The sequence below is a fragment of the Hypanus sabinus genome, chromosome 14, assembly GCF_030144855.1.
Source record: "Hypanus sabinus isolate sHypSab1 chromosome 14, sHypSab1.hap1, whole genome shotgun sequence".
Taxonomy (NCBI): domain Eukaryota; kingdom Metazoa; phylum Chordata; class Chondrichthyes; order Myliobatiformes; family Dasyatidae; genus Hypanus; species Hypanus sabinus.
This window is the reverse complement of record NC_082719.1, coordinates 28,000,123-28,013,335: the sequence shown is the minus strand read 5'-3', so window position 1 is coordinate 28,013,335 and position 13,213 is coordinate 28,000,123. Positions and strand designations below refer to the sequence as shown.

Genomic DNA, 13,213 nt, shown 5'->3' with positions numbered 1-13,213 from the left:
CACCAACACCCCTAACGTGAATAGCTATGAATATGCACAATGCACTAACCGGTCAAGCTGTTGGGTGTGCTCTTGAGGACCTATATATTCAGAAGGTGATTTACAATGTGTGTTGCTTTGATCCCAAAACTATAACTGTAAAGGAAGCAGGGAACTGCACTGCCATAGGAATGATTCTTAGAACTGTTTTGAGGGTTGGTATCAATGGACCTACATTGCTCTGCTCTGAATCTGTTTCATGGCAATCGGGGTGAAGTATGTTACTGTAGCCATCAAGGGATGGGACTAGATTTGGATAACAGTATGTGCAATGTCAATACTATTGGTGACCCTCTGAATCCTGTCAATGGTAATTACTAAGTACGTGGCTGTCAGGTCTATCAATGGCTGCCAGAGTACCCCTCCTATAATGGGATCTTTGGCCGGAAGCAAAGCGGTGGAGAGATTGTTGTTATCTGGCTTATGTAGTACAACAGATGAATCACATTCCTACTCTCTCCATATTGTGCTGTGTGGCCTGCCATTGAAGGGGTATGGAGTCTGAGTATTTCTGGATTGTACTGTTCCTGTTCTGGGGACCTGGAAACTGGTTCGTGAGAGCATTAATATGGTTTCAGCAATGAAGAATGAAGATACAGTCATAGCGGCTCATGGTATGAACCCAGGCCACTAATGACATTGCTGCCGAAATACAGGCAATCTACACTGCAGCCCTTCAAAAATAACTAGTACTGGACTTCTTGTTACCCAAGAGAGGTGGTGCTTGTGCCACTATTAACCAGGAGTCTTGCACGTACAGTACGTCCCTGACATCAACAGCCAGCTGTCCCTGATGCAACTGTCACGGAGTTTCAGAGACTGTGGAATTCAGTGTTGTCCTGTACAGGACAAAAAGGAGGGAGCATGGAAGGTTCAGTAACATCCAGGCAAGGAAGACTGTGGTGGTACGTAGTCAACCTAGATAAGGGAGCCTTTGAGATGAGACCACTGGAACCAGCCCTGCTCACGACAGACGAGAGAGGTGAGGGTGACGGCAGCAATGTGTCCAGTTATTTTATTCTCAGTGATGACAGTTACGTAGTTTTGTCAAACATCCAACACATTTTCACAAGCATATGAAAAAAGTTTTAAAATACATATCAAACAAATTAAGATTTTGAATAATAACTGGCTGGATGAAGAAAATACACATTTTACCATTAAATATTTACATAAAGACAACTTATGTGTAGTTCCATTGAGATAAAATACATTTAATGTTAGTTTAAGGACTCTTCCAATATTACACCAGACATGAATTGTTTGTCACAAGATAAACAAGATGTATTTGGCTTTTGGAAGCAGTTCATTACAGGTGAAATTTTCCAATGATATGTTCCTGCATGATACCAATGACATTGGTTGACTAGTACATCAGGTCTTCGGCTGTGACATTTGCTTCCTCTGATTTGGTCTTTAATGTGGGACATTGTATTCCGCTGATGCACACAATTAGAATATTCACTATATGTACCACAGGGCTTGCCACACAAATCCAGAAGGAAAAGTCGAAGTATTCCTGAAGTATAACAAACTTAAAGACTTGCTCACGAAAATTGGCAACTCGTTCTGTGTGGTGGTGAAGTTTCACAGTGGCAAAGAAACAAACAATTGCAAACAATCCACATAGACCTGTGGAGAGAAAACATTGCAATTCCAACATAGAATGATATAGCACACTTCCCTGTCCATAGATTTGCCTCATCTAGAACTTTTTATCTCGCTCTGCTCATGCCTCAGCCAGTTTTAGTCAATGAGAAGCTGATCTACAAACAGGATAAAGATGGAGATTTAGATGATGTTAACTGGGTGGGTGACTGCTGTACTGCAATGGACCTTGATGCAACATTGATTAAGGTGCTGAATTCAAACATGATCCTGTGTCAGTCCATGATCAAGTAATTTCTAATAGAGGTGCGTACATGCAAACATCAGAATGTAGAGCTGAATGGATGATGAATTTATGCATTGCAAATAACCATTTGGTATCAAGACATAGAAGAAGTATCATGTCAAACCTAACAGATGGCATAGAGTTGATGCTTTCAAGAAAGAACTATCAGTCTCAACAGAATTCTAACAACCACGATATTTAACTTCTCTGCTAGGCTAGGCATGTTAATTAGATAATAGTTTAGCACACTTCTGACTGGAGAGATTTGTTTCTGCCTAGATATATTGTTGTATTGTACCCAATAATAGTTGGATGAGGCACAAATTTATATTATATATGCAGCACATGACAATAGGAACAGTAGTAATTCACCTAGCAACCCAAGACTGCCCCATCATGCAATAAGATCATGGCTGACCGACACAAACCTCCACTACTCTTTTATAACAGTTCCCCATGGCTAACAATTCTCCAATTTTTCTCAAATTTACCTATTACTCCTTGCCATTTGGAACAACCTAATTACTGATGTGTGAGGGACAGACATCAGTCTGAAGTACTGCTGAAGTCCTTGAAGCTCATCTCTCAAAAAATAATTAACACATGATGTGCATAGTTTCTGATTTCTTTCGTATTCCCTTAAGGTATAAATGAATGTGCAAAGAAGGTATTTTTAAAGTGACTTGGTTCAATGCAGAATCAAGGAGCCTTACCAAAGCTATCTAATATGATGGTAGCACTATTGATAACTTGTAAGGAATTTTTATAACTACAAAGAGCTAAAATAACAGACATTATGTAATCTCAGCGTTAATGTTAGCAAGAAAAAATATATATTTCTTTTGTAGGATGTATAGCTCATTCTTCCTAAATTATTAACTTACAAATAAAACTATTTACTAAAGGGATATGGGAGATATTAAACAGTTTAGATTAAAAACTATATAACAAAATAACATTTCTGCAGATGGAAAATATTGAAAAATAGCCATACAGCACGTAAACACGCCCTTTGGCCCAACTTGTGCATGGTTGAAATAATCACAATATAAAACAACAAAATATTAATGTTATTATAGTTGAGAGTCATAAGCAGCAAAAACATGAATGTTACATGTTATCAAGAAAAAAAATCAATTTTTCTTTCAAATATGTGGAACATTAATTTGAGGCTTTAGAATTATTTCATTTAATGATTGGAGACAACAGGAGACTGCAGGTGCTGGAATTTACTTCATTTGAGGATTGATAGAACATATAAAGTTAGGACAGTATAGCAACAGCCCAATTTGTTTATGTGCTTTGGATTATGGTATGCTTTGTTACAAGCATTCCGTTCCGAAGATGATTGAAACTGGGAGCTTGTAACAAAGCATACCATTATTCAAAGTTTTAAATTACTGTAGTGTAAGTAGTACTAATTATGCTTCAACTGTATAATATCATGCATATCCCTTTATTTGAAAACAGGAAAGGAACACTGCATGAAATATTGTGTTCAATACACTTACTTGCAAACAAATTCCAGAGGTGGATGCCCATTGATCCTTTCATGGCCTGGTAAGGGATTTTCACTGCATTGTAAATACAAAATCCAAAACTAACCATAGCAAATGCAATTGCTAGGCAGATAAACAATATAACCAAAATGTGCACAGCAGTATTCAATGTTTTCGCCAGCTGTGGAAAAACTGAAAATATAGATTAAAAATATTATAACGAAAGCATGCATGTTTCTGGAAAAGGATTTATATTAATGCATATGTAAAACTGATGAACAATAATGACAAATCTGAATTTTCAAATTGTTTAGTTGTCCACGGTGATGCTACTTTTCCATGACTATTATTTTCATATCTAGAATAATTTTATCAATATATATACATTTTTTATCTAATAGATCAATGAGCTTATCCAAGAAGTAGTGACATGTAATCTAGAACAAGGCAACTCCAGATCTGATTTAACTGAATTAATTGCTCTTAACTGGGTCAGTGCTCAAACTGGAAGGCTCTTTAATGCAAGAGAGAATTATTGGCTACAATGTATCGGCAGATACCTTGGAGGAAAATATTGGGAAGGACTGGTGATTTATTTTGAATTTCATGCATTTATGTGTGTACTCTGAGGCACAGAGTTCAAAAATAGAGACCTGCACAAAACCAATTTCACATTACTGTCATCTTTGACAACTTGGTATTTTTCTCAAAAATCATCATAGTCCCATTGTCTGATGATTAAGTTAAATTATAGGCACACAATATGCACATAATTTACTGTATACAGCTGTTGTAACGTGACTTTACATGACATTCTTTTATCCATTTTATCAACACTAATATTATTCTTTAAAATTATGGTAGAGGAAAGCCTATAAGTATCTTAATTGTTAATATTCTCAACATCATTTCTGAGACTTTTATTTCCACTTCTGCATGTCTTCAAATAATCAAGTTACTTTTTAAATTTATCTATATCATTCACCTGCTAGTAAACTGTTGCACATTTTCACTGTTCATTGTGAAGAAAATTATAGCAGAACTGTGTATTCAGTTTACCTCCAAATTTAACTGTCATTTAGTTGAAGAGTATGTTATTATGTATGACAGTCTATTAGTTTTCATTTATCTTAACTCTAAAAAGCCCAATGCTATTTTATCTCCAGTTTGAAAATGGTTATATCATTTTCTTTTTCCTTTTCCTTGATGTCATCTATGTGTTGATCGTCTCAACAAAATAATGCACAGGACTCCTGGACTCCTGCTGAGTGCTGTGTGCTTCAGGTTATTCTTACTCATTTTATTCTTCCACCTTTTATTTCCTGTGAGAAGATAACAGTATGAAATACTGTAGAATGGAGAGTCATTGCACCTACACATGTCTGATGGACCAAATGGCCTCATCTGTGCGATAAGTTCTAGAGCAATGAAGCTTCTTAATGGTCCCAGTCCACCAGCAGCATTCCACCCAAACAGGATTGAATGAGGAAGGATTGAGCATCTGCAATGAATTTTACAAGATCAATGTATCTTTCTTATTTTGATTTGCCATTATTTTCTGCCTGTTGGCACCACCACCTACTTATGTCATGCAGTTATTTCCTATATCAGATTGGCTGATCGATATCTTGTAAACTTCAGCCAACATGATGGAAGGTGGCAGCTAGGCACAATGTAATCCAATCACACAGGCATCGATGTAGTTTACTTTAGATAAGATTGGTATATGGGTAGATTCTCATCTTCATAGTCCAGGTATTAGGTTACTTACCTATCTTCCCAATTACCATTCAGGCAGTAAACACAATAAAACATTTAAAATTTTAGAGATGCTTATAAGTGTGAAGAGTAAGTTTTGCTTCAAAAGGCAGCTCGTTCTTTTACAAGCTTCATAGGATTTCTATGCTCAATGAGTTTCTCAGGACATATGTCATTTATCATCCAGAAAGTAATTCTCTCTTTCAGTACATTTATTGTTTATGTAAATGAACACCCAGTTACATGTAGCAATATGTGCTGTTTTATCATGTTATATATTCCACTGACATTCTATGATGACATTTGTTCTTTTTAGGGACAATAAAACTGAATGCTAGATGAAATGATCCAAAAATTGATCTGATTTAAAACAAGCTGCCCCTTTGATTTTTTTTGTATTTGACTAAATCCCATTTTTGAAAAAGGCACTCTGGAAAAGGAAAAATGACTGCAATTTCAACGAGTTCTGTACCATCCTGCTACTGAAATATTAATAAAATTTCGATCCTCTCCATAATTCTCACTGAAAATGAATCATGCTAAAGATAAACTCTCATGAAAAGGTCATTTCTTTTGCAAAATTAACTATAATATTCTTTTTATATGGGGTCTTCAAGATGAGAAATGTCAGAGTTAACACTTAACAGCTCAAAAATAGATTACCCAGCACTAACTTTTAAAGTGCTATGCAATTCAAAATTAATTTAGTTCAGAAAAATACTATGTTAGTAATAATTTCCAGATGAAACTGACCGGACACTTCTGATCAAAATTCATACTAGCCTGCCGAACATTTTCCCACAGGCAGAAGTGTATCTAATGACATAATTTGCCATACAGAACATATTTTTAACTCTACTGACATAAATCCGAACCAAATCTTCATACAACTACTGCCATGGAATAGCCTTGTTGGAAGTTGGCAAGTTCTTGCTTTTCTAGCTATTTAAAGTCATACTCTCCTGACATTGGGAGATGTGATTGGGCAGCTTCAGAGCCAACTGCAGAAAAGTAAAGGATGCCATTCCCTCCTTAAACCGGCTCCTCAATGATACATGATTGGCAACATTGCATTGGCCACTCAGTTTGAGTTAGAGAGCTCAGGCAGGAGATACAGTTAAGTCCATCTTTGAAGTGTTTCAAAACAATAGTCCTCAGAGCACAGTAAGCAATGTACTTCATTTCCCAATCATTGCTACCAATCCGGTAAATCAATTACCGGACATGAGACATGAGATAATATATAGGCAAGGTGCAAGCTCATCATGCATTTCCACTTTGCATGTAGCTTTGCAGGTCCACTTATCCAAAACTTATCTCATCAATGAATGAATCACTAATCCAACTACTTTATTGGCTTGCTGCAATACCTCTATGTTCCTTGAAGAGTGGTAAAATGCACAAATAACTGTCCTTCAAAAAGCAACACTTGGAAGTGCAAGCAGAGGTTGAGACCTTTTAACATGTTGGACTGCCACAGGTATCAATAATGTTGATTCATTATTGTAATCAATGCAGTTAAAAGTAATGCACTGTTCAGTATATTGTTTAGATTAGCAAGAAATTGTTAGGGAGATGATTACTGAGCTCATATTTCAAGCTAATTAAGTTCACACTCAATCATTCCTCATGGAGCTCCAAGTGAAGTTCACTTCAAGTCTTTGGACCAGTTGCCTATTCCAAAGTATACAAGGGAGAAGACCTGAGGAAGCCCCACCTTGTCACCTTTGTGAAGTTGCAAAGCTTTTACACTGACTGGCAACATTTACATCTTGGAGGAGACAACTCAAGCCACCCCCTGCCAAGCTTTTCCAAAGGTGATCAGGGTAAGTCCTGGCCCATCAGACAGAGACTCCTTTCTGAAAAGAATCATGCTCAATGGGACTTTAATGTCCGTCTAATAAATCTGGGATGTCTTTTCCACCTTCCTGCAACACTTCTTTCTCCCTAGACAGCCATATTGTTACCTACTCTTGTTTGGGCTGCTATTGGTGGATATTAGTTAAAGGGCCATCACCCCTCTCTGATTGCTGTACACCAAAGATTTGGTAGTTGTGCTAAATTTGTTTCCAGTCCATATTCTACTAGTATTAAATACTTGCATGCTTTTCTGCATGTGCTTTTGGGCAATTTCCCTACTATTTTTGAGGGGGCTTATTTGCAGATAATGCTAAACATGTGCCAAAAACAGGTGCAATCCAATTGCTAGGAATATATGTCCTCAATCTAGCTTCAGGTATGGCAGCCTTGTCTAAAGACAGGAAAGCCAGAAAATGGGTTGTCAATTTAATGTCACTTTAAGAAAAGTCAAAAGACTCACTAGGATACTTGTACAATGATCTTGGTCTGAACCGTTTGCAAATGAGGGAAAAGTTTATCACCTTCATCAGGACCAGTATTTATGAGTTCCAGAGAGAAACCCTGAGTGCCACAGAGTACATTTAAATAACAAATTAAACAATAACATAATTTTCCAATATTCACTGTAATTACTTGTGATTTCAGAGTACCGTCCTCCAAGACCACACTTTCGTATTTTCCGTCCTCGGAATAGTCCATAGTAAAGGTGTCCTATAAACTTTGCCATTTCTGGATCTGTAGCGTTCACTATTTCAGCCCCTGTTTTGCACAAAATGGTACCAGTCACCCATCGTGTCGTTCCCAGTGCCACAGTAAGCAGGATTGCAGATAAAAAACTTACAATGGCAGATACAGAAAACAGAGCTTTCTTCAGAAGGTTAGGCATCACATGAATTGTAATTTTAATACAGGTCTCTGTCACTCTCTTAATACGTGAATGATTCAGGGAAGTCTTCCAGTTCTAGTTGAAGCGAAGTTGATGCAAAATCCAACTCCAAACCTATTTTGATGCTTTATAATTTGATGTGATAAGGTAATTTAAAGCAATTCAGACATATATTGTCCAATAATTCATTAGTCCTACTGTTGTTGTTATTCATTTGATAGTGCTTACATATTCTTTTGAGTACATCGCAATTTTCAGAAAGCCTAATAATCTTTGCACCTTCTCCAAATGCATGTTTAGCTCCTCTCAATTAATATCAAAAGGTCTAACCATTGCTTCTCTCACAGTTGTCACCTCATTGACAGTTCCAGTTTAGTTCCAGTAGATGTCTGTTTCACCAAAACTGAATATGTCGTGAACATTGGCATGACTGTAAAAAAGAAAACCAAAAAAAGACAAAAATTGGAAGGAACCACTCCTCAAATGCACTTTTGTTCTAACATTTAATGTTGTACATCAAAATCAAAAATTTGCTTACATCAGTTTTCTAGACATGGGATTCTACGGTATTTGAGGCCAGAAAAAAGGCTGGGAGAGAAATAGAATGATATCACTGTGCTTTTCCTGAACTTTCTGCTTCAATTGAAATGAAAGTTCATCTTTTCCAACAAAAAAGTTCTTGAAAATTCACAAAATAATACTTCCTGGAAAACTTAAATTTTTGCCAATATTATAACTTCATATTCATGAGAATACTGTTTAGCTGCAGGGCAATAACATTAAGATTTCCATATATTTTTTGAAGTTACTATTGACTTTGATGTACAAAATTGCAAATGATCCAGATTATGCTAAAATATTTATTTGTTGACATTGGAATTCAAAATACTGTATATCAACCTGTTACATTAGACTGATCTCTGAAAAGAAATGTCATTGCCTTGTAAAATGTCCATCGGTTACCAAAATAACTGAAAGCAGAATTGTTTATAAAAAATAGAGACTTCTGCAGTCCAGATCATTATTCTCTTCAGCTTACCGTATATAGAAGGAATTATCTCCCATGAATACATTTGCGTAAATGAATATTATATGCAATCAACAAGTTCTTCTAAAAGTCAAACAATTCACATACTTACTTATTGTAGAATTTACATTTTACTGCTGGTGAAATCCAAAACTAAGTTTTTCAAGTTGGTCTTTAACACTGTTTTCTTTCTCAATGAACATATTCCACCTTCATTTTAGTGTAATGTCCTCATTAAATGCTGTGGAGCTAATAAAACCCTTTGTGACTACTATAGCCAAAGGTTTTTCCTTTGCAAAGTTGATTCTTATGGAGTAAACACAATAAGTGAACCAGCAATCTTACTGTTGGTGATTCATTAGAAGAGGAGTCTTAAAGCTGCTCATGTGACCATCTCCTAGGTTACTGCGCTGCTTAGCTCTCACTGGCCTTCTATCCCATGCTTATCGACACATTATTAATGAAGCTTCTGCAACAAGACAGCATTGAGAATTAAATACCCCTGGTATAATTTATTTTGTTTAATCAATTCTATCTCGGCTTTGATTTCTGTTTTGTGAAAAGTAAACCAGGAATCAGAAGAATTATAATTTTAGCAAAATGGTCTACATATTCTTCCTAGCTTTACTATAATGAAGTCACATAAACAATCCAAACACTTAAACACAATTATGGGATAAATTAGTTGAAGGATTCATAATCATGGTGAAAATTTATCCATTATCAGGATATTTCTGCTCAATCAATTTTGATTGTGTTTTATCTTGTTCAAGCAAGAGATTATTGTACCTTGTCTGTGCAATATGACCTAAACATGAACAATTTTAATTAGTTGTGGCCGAACACATGTCTATTATTTATGTGATGACTGGGGATAGAGTAACGATTTGGTGTACACTCCCCACTTCAGTGATTGTGCATCTAATGTAGTATAACATCTACTGTGTGTCTAGTAGGGATCTATCAAAAACAGCATCATACTTTTCTGCATGGTATCTGTCAGTCCTTGGTCTTCAGCATCGCGTTTCAGATTTCTCTGTGATCTTCTGGACTTTCTTTCTGGTTGGTTTTCACAACTCACATTTCACGACACCAGACTGCACTTTGGCAAACCTTCGTTCTTTGTTTTGTTGTTCTTTTACTTATCTGAGATTCTGCCTATGTGAATAAAGCATTTTTCACATTTCAACAACAGTTCATTTAAACAATTCAATACACAAGCTGCCTCTCTCTCCATTTTTGTTGTGCTTTTGGCCTTATCACCTGTTTTTACTCCCACACTAATGTGATGAATCTGTCCCTTATGATGAGGAGTCATTATCCAGAAGATTAACATCGTTCATCAAGGGTGGACCTGATGTGCATTTCCAATTTATTCAGTTTACTTTTCAGAATTCCAGCTTTATAGCTATCTGTTTGGCTTCAAACTAGAAAAATATGTGCCTATATATGATGGTCAAAGTTCAAGGTAAATTTATTATCAAAGTGCATATATATCACCATCTACTACCCCAAGATTCATATTCTTGTGGGCACACTCAATAAATCTGTAATAGAATAATAACCATAATAGAGTCAATGAAAGATCATTTGTCTTTTGTTCAACCAGTGTGCAAAAGACAACAAACTGTGCAAACACAAAAATAAAATAAGCAATAAATATTGAGAACATGAGATGAAGAATCCTTGAAAGTAAGTCCATATGTTGTGGGAAGAGTTTATTGATAGGGCAAGTGAAGTTGAGTAAAGTTATCCTCTCTGGTTCAAGAGCTGATGGTTGAGGAGTGAACCCGGTGAAGTGAGTCCTGAGGCTCTTATACCTTCTTCCTGATGGCAGCAGCAAGAAGAAAGTGTGACCTAGGTGGTGTGGGGTCCCTGATGATGTTTTCTGCCTTCCTATGACAGCATTACATGTAGTTGTGCTCAGTGGTGAGAAGGCTTTATTCATGATGGACTGAGCTGTATCCACAATTTTTGTAGTTTTTTCCATTCAAGGACATGCCAGGTTGTGATGCAACCAATCAGTATGCTCTCCACTGCACTTCCAAAGAAGTTTGTCAAGGTTTTCAATGCCGAATCTTTGCAAACTCTAAGGAAGTAAAGGCACCGCCACGCTTCCTTCGTAATTGCACTTATGTGCTGCACCCAGGACAGGTCCTCTGAAATAATAACACAGAGATTTAAAGTTGCTGACCCTCTCCACCTCTGATTCCCCAAAGGGGACTGGCTCATGGACCTCTGGTTTTCTCCTCCTGTAGTCAATAATCAGCTCCCTGGTCTTGTTGGCATTGAGTAAGAGGTTATTGTTATGGTACCACTCAGCCATATTTTCAGTCTCTCTCCTGTATGCTGAGTCATCACCACCTTTGATTCGGCCTACAACTTCGGTGTTGTCAGCAAACTGAATATGGCATTGGAGCTGTGCTTAGCCACACAGTCAGGTGCAGTGAGTAGAGCAGGGGCTAAGCACACAGTCTTAAGATGCACCTGTGCTAATGGAGATCACGGAGGAGATGTTGTTGTCAATCCAAACTGACTGGGGTCTACAAGTGAGCAACTCGAGTATCTAATTGCACAAGGAAGTACTGAGGCCAACATCTTGAAGCTTATTGATTAGTTTTGAGGGGATGACGGCATTGAATGCTGAGCTGTAGCTGATACAGACCATCCTAACATATGACTCTTTGCTGTCCAGATGTTCCAGAGTTGAGTGAGGAGCAAATAAGATGGCTTCTGCTGTGGACCTATTGCTCTGGCAAACAAATTGGAGTAGATCCAGGTCACTTCTCAAGCAGGAATTGATATGTTTCATCACCTCTCAAAGCACTTCATCACTGTGGATGTAAGTGCTACTGGATGATCGTCACTGAGGTAGGTTACACACTGATATAGTTGAAGTGTGCCTCAGACGGCCGAAGTGAGAGGTTAAAGATCTCAGTGAATAGTCCAGCCAGATGATCAGCACAGGATTTTAGTACTTGTCCAGCTACCCCATCTGGGTGATTTACATGGGTCAGTATTGATTGAAAAGAAGACCGCTTGATCAAATTAAATAGGAATCTCCTGCTTACCATTACGATCTCCTTTTGCAAAACACAGGTCTTCTCAATATTCTAAAGTGTGATTAATATTAATAAAATCAAAAGTCAAAGTTGAGTTTATTGTCATATCACCAGGTGCAACAAACATCTCACTGGCAGCAGCATCACAGGTACAAAGCATCAGATACACATCATTCACAAAAAAATTAATTAACAATGTAAGTTATACGAAGTTGTACAAAAAAGGCACAAAGTCCAGTCCAGTTTAGCGCAAAGTGGTTAAGGTGGTCATAGTGTTGCTAAGCTAATGGTGTTTAAGTTTGCAAACACGAGGAAATCTGCAGATGCTGGAAATTCAAACAACACACACAAAATGCTGGTGAACACAGCAGGCCAGGCAGCATCTATAAGGAGAAGCACTGTCGACGTTTCGGGCCGAGACCCTTTGTCAGGACTAACTGAAAGGACGGACAGTAAGAGTAAATCTCTTAAAGATTTCAAGTTAAGTCCAACCACAGCAAGGGACCGCCGGAAAATCTGGAATCCAGAGTCCGTGGACCGGATCACGGACTTCGGACTGAACTGCCACATGACTGACCAATGTAGACCGGAGCATGTTTGCCGTCCTTCCCCTTCTTGATATCAACCATCAGTTTTTCAATTTGCTGCTTGTGTACCATTCAAGCAGCTGCCCTATCTTACTCCTGTGTCCTGATTCATCACCATCTGTGATTTGTCCAACAACAGTGAACTTGTAAATGGCACAGGAGCTATGCTTAGCCACTCAGTTACGGGTGTAGAGATACTACAACAGTGAGCTAAGCACACAGCCCTGAGATGCACTTATGTTGATGATCAGCCAGGAAGAGATGTTACCAGTTCTCATTGATTGAGGTCCACCAATAAGGAAGTTGAGGGTTCTTTTGTTCAGGGAGGTGTAGAGGCCCAGGTCCTGAAGCTTGTTAATAAGTTTAGACAGGAATGTTGAGCTGTAGTAAATAAACAGCAGCCTTCCTACGAGTTCCTGTTGTCCAGATAGTCCAGGGTCAGAGAAATCCCATCTGCTGTTGACCTGTTGTGGAGGAAAGCAAACTGAAGCGGATCCAGATCCACTGACCCACTGGGTGAGAGCCATTAAGGCAAGTCGCCACACTCTTCTTCAGCACCGGTACAACAGGTGACTTTTTGAAGCAGGAGGGGACCTTAGGT

General features: G+C 37.8%; 1 protein-coding gene across 2 annotated transcripts; it reads right to left on the bottom strand.

Annotated features, from left to right (window-relative positions):
* Window positions 1-1,051: 1,051 nt before the first annotated feature.
* On the bottom strand, window positions 1,052-9,307 carry clrn2 (clarin 2). 2 transcript variants are annotated; one of them, XM_059988924.1, is made up of 4 exons: window positions 9,076-9,307; window positions 7,684-8,366; window positions 3,445-3,624; window positions 1,052-1,671 (listed from the first exon to the last, which is right to left on the bottom strand). In XM_059988924.1, exons 2-4 carry the CDS (start codon window positions 7,934-7,936, stop codon window positions 1,406-1,408), a joined length of 699 nt encoding a protein of 232 aa, XP_059844907.1. In that variant the 5' UTR covers window positions 7,937-8,366; window positions 9,076-9,307; the 3' UTR covers window positions 1,052-1,405. The 2 variants fall into 2 exon arrangements, with proteins under 2 accessions (XP_059844907.1, XP_059844908.1); XM_059988925.1 differs by having other exon boundaries at window positions 3,445-3,507.
* Window positions 9,308-13,213: the final 3,906 nt, after the last annotated feature.

What these genes read in the sequence shown, in the direction of transcription:
- clrn2 (XM_059988924.1), bottom strand. Translation starts at nt 7,936, where the DNA reads ATGCCTAACCTTCTGAAGAAAGCTCTGTTTTCTGTATCTGCCATTGTA. An exon ending in ACGGTACTCTGAAATCACAA is followed by an intron (nt 3,625 to 7,683) that starts GTAATTACAGTG and finishes CTATATTTTCAG; the next exon opens with TTTTTCCACAGCTGGCGAAA. An exon ending in CCTCTGGAATTTGTTTGCAA is followed by an intron (nt 1,672 to 3,444) that starts GTAAGTGTATTG and finishes TTCTCTCCACAG; the next exon opens with GTCTATGTGGATTGTTTGCA.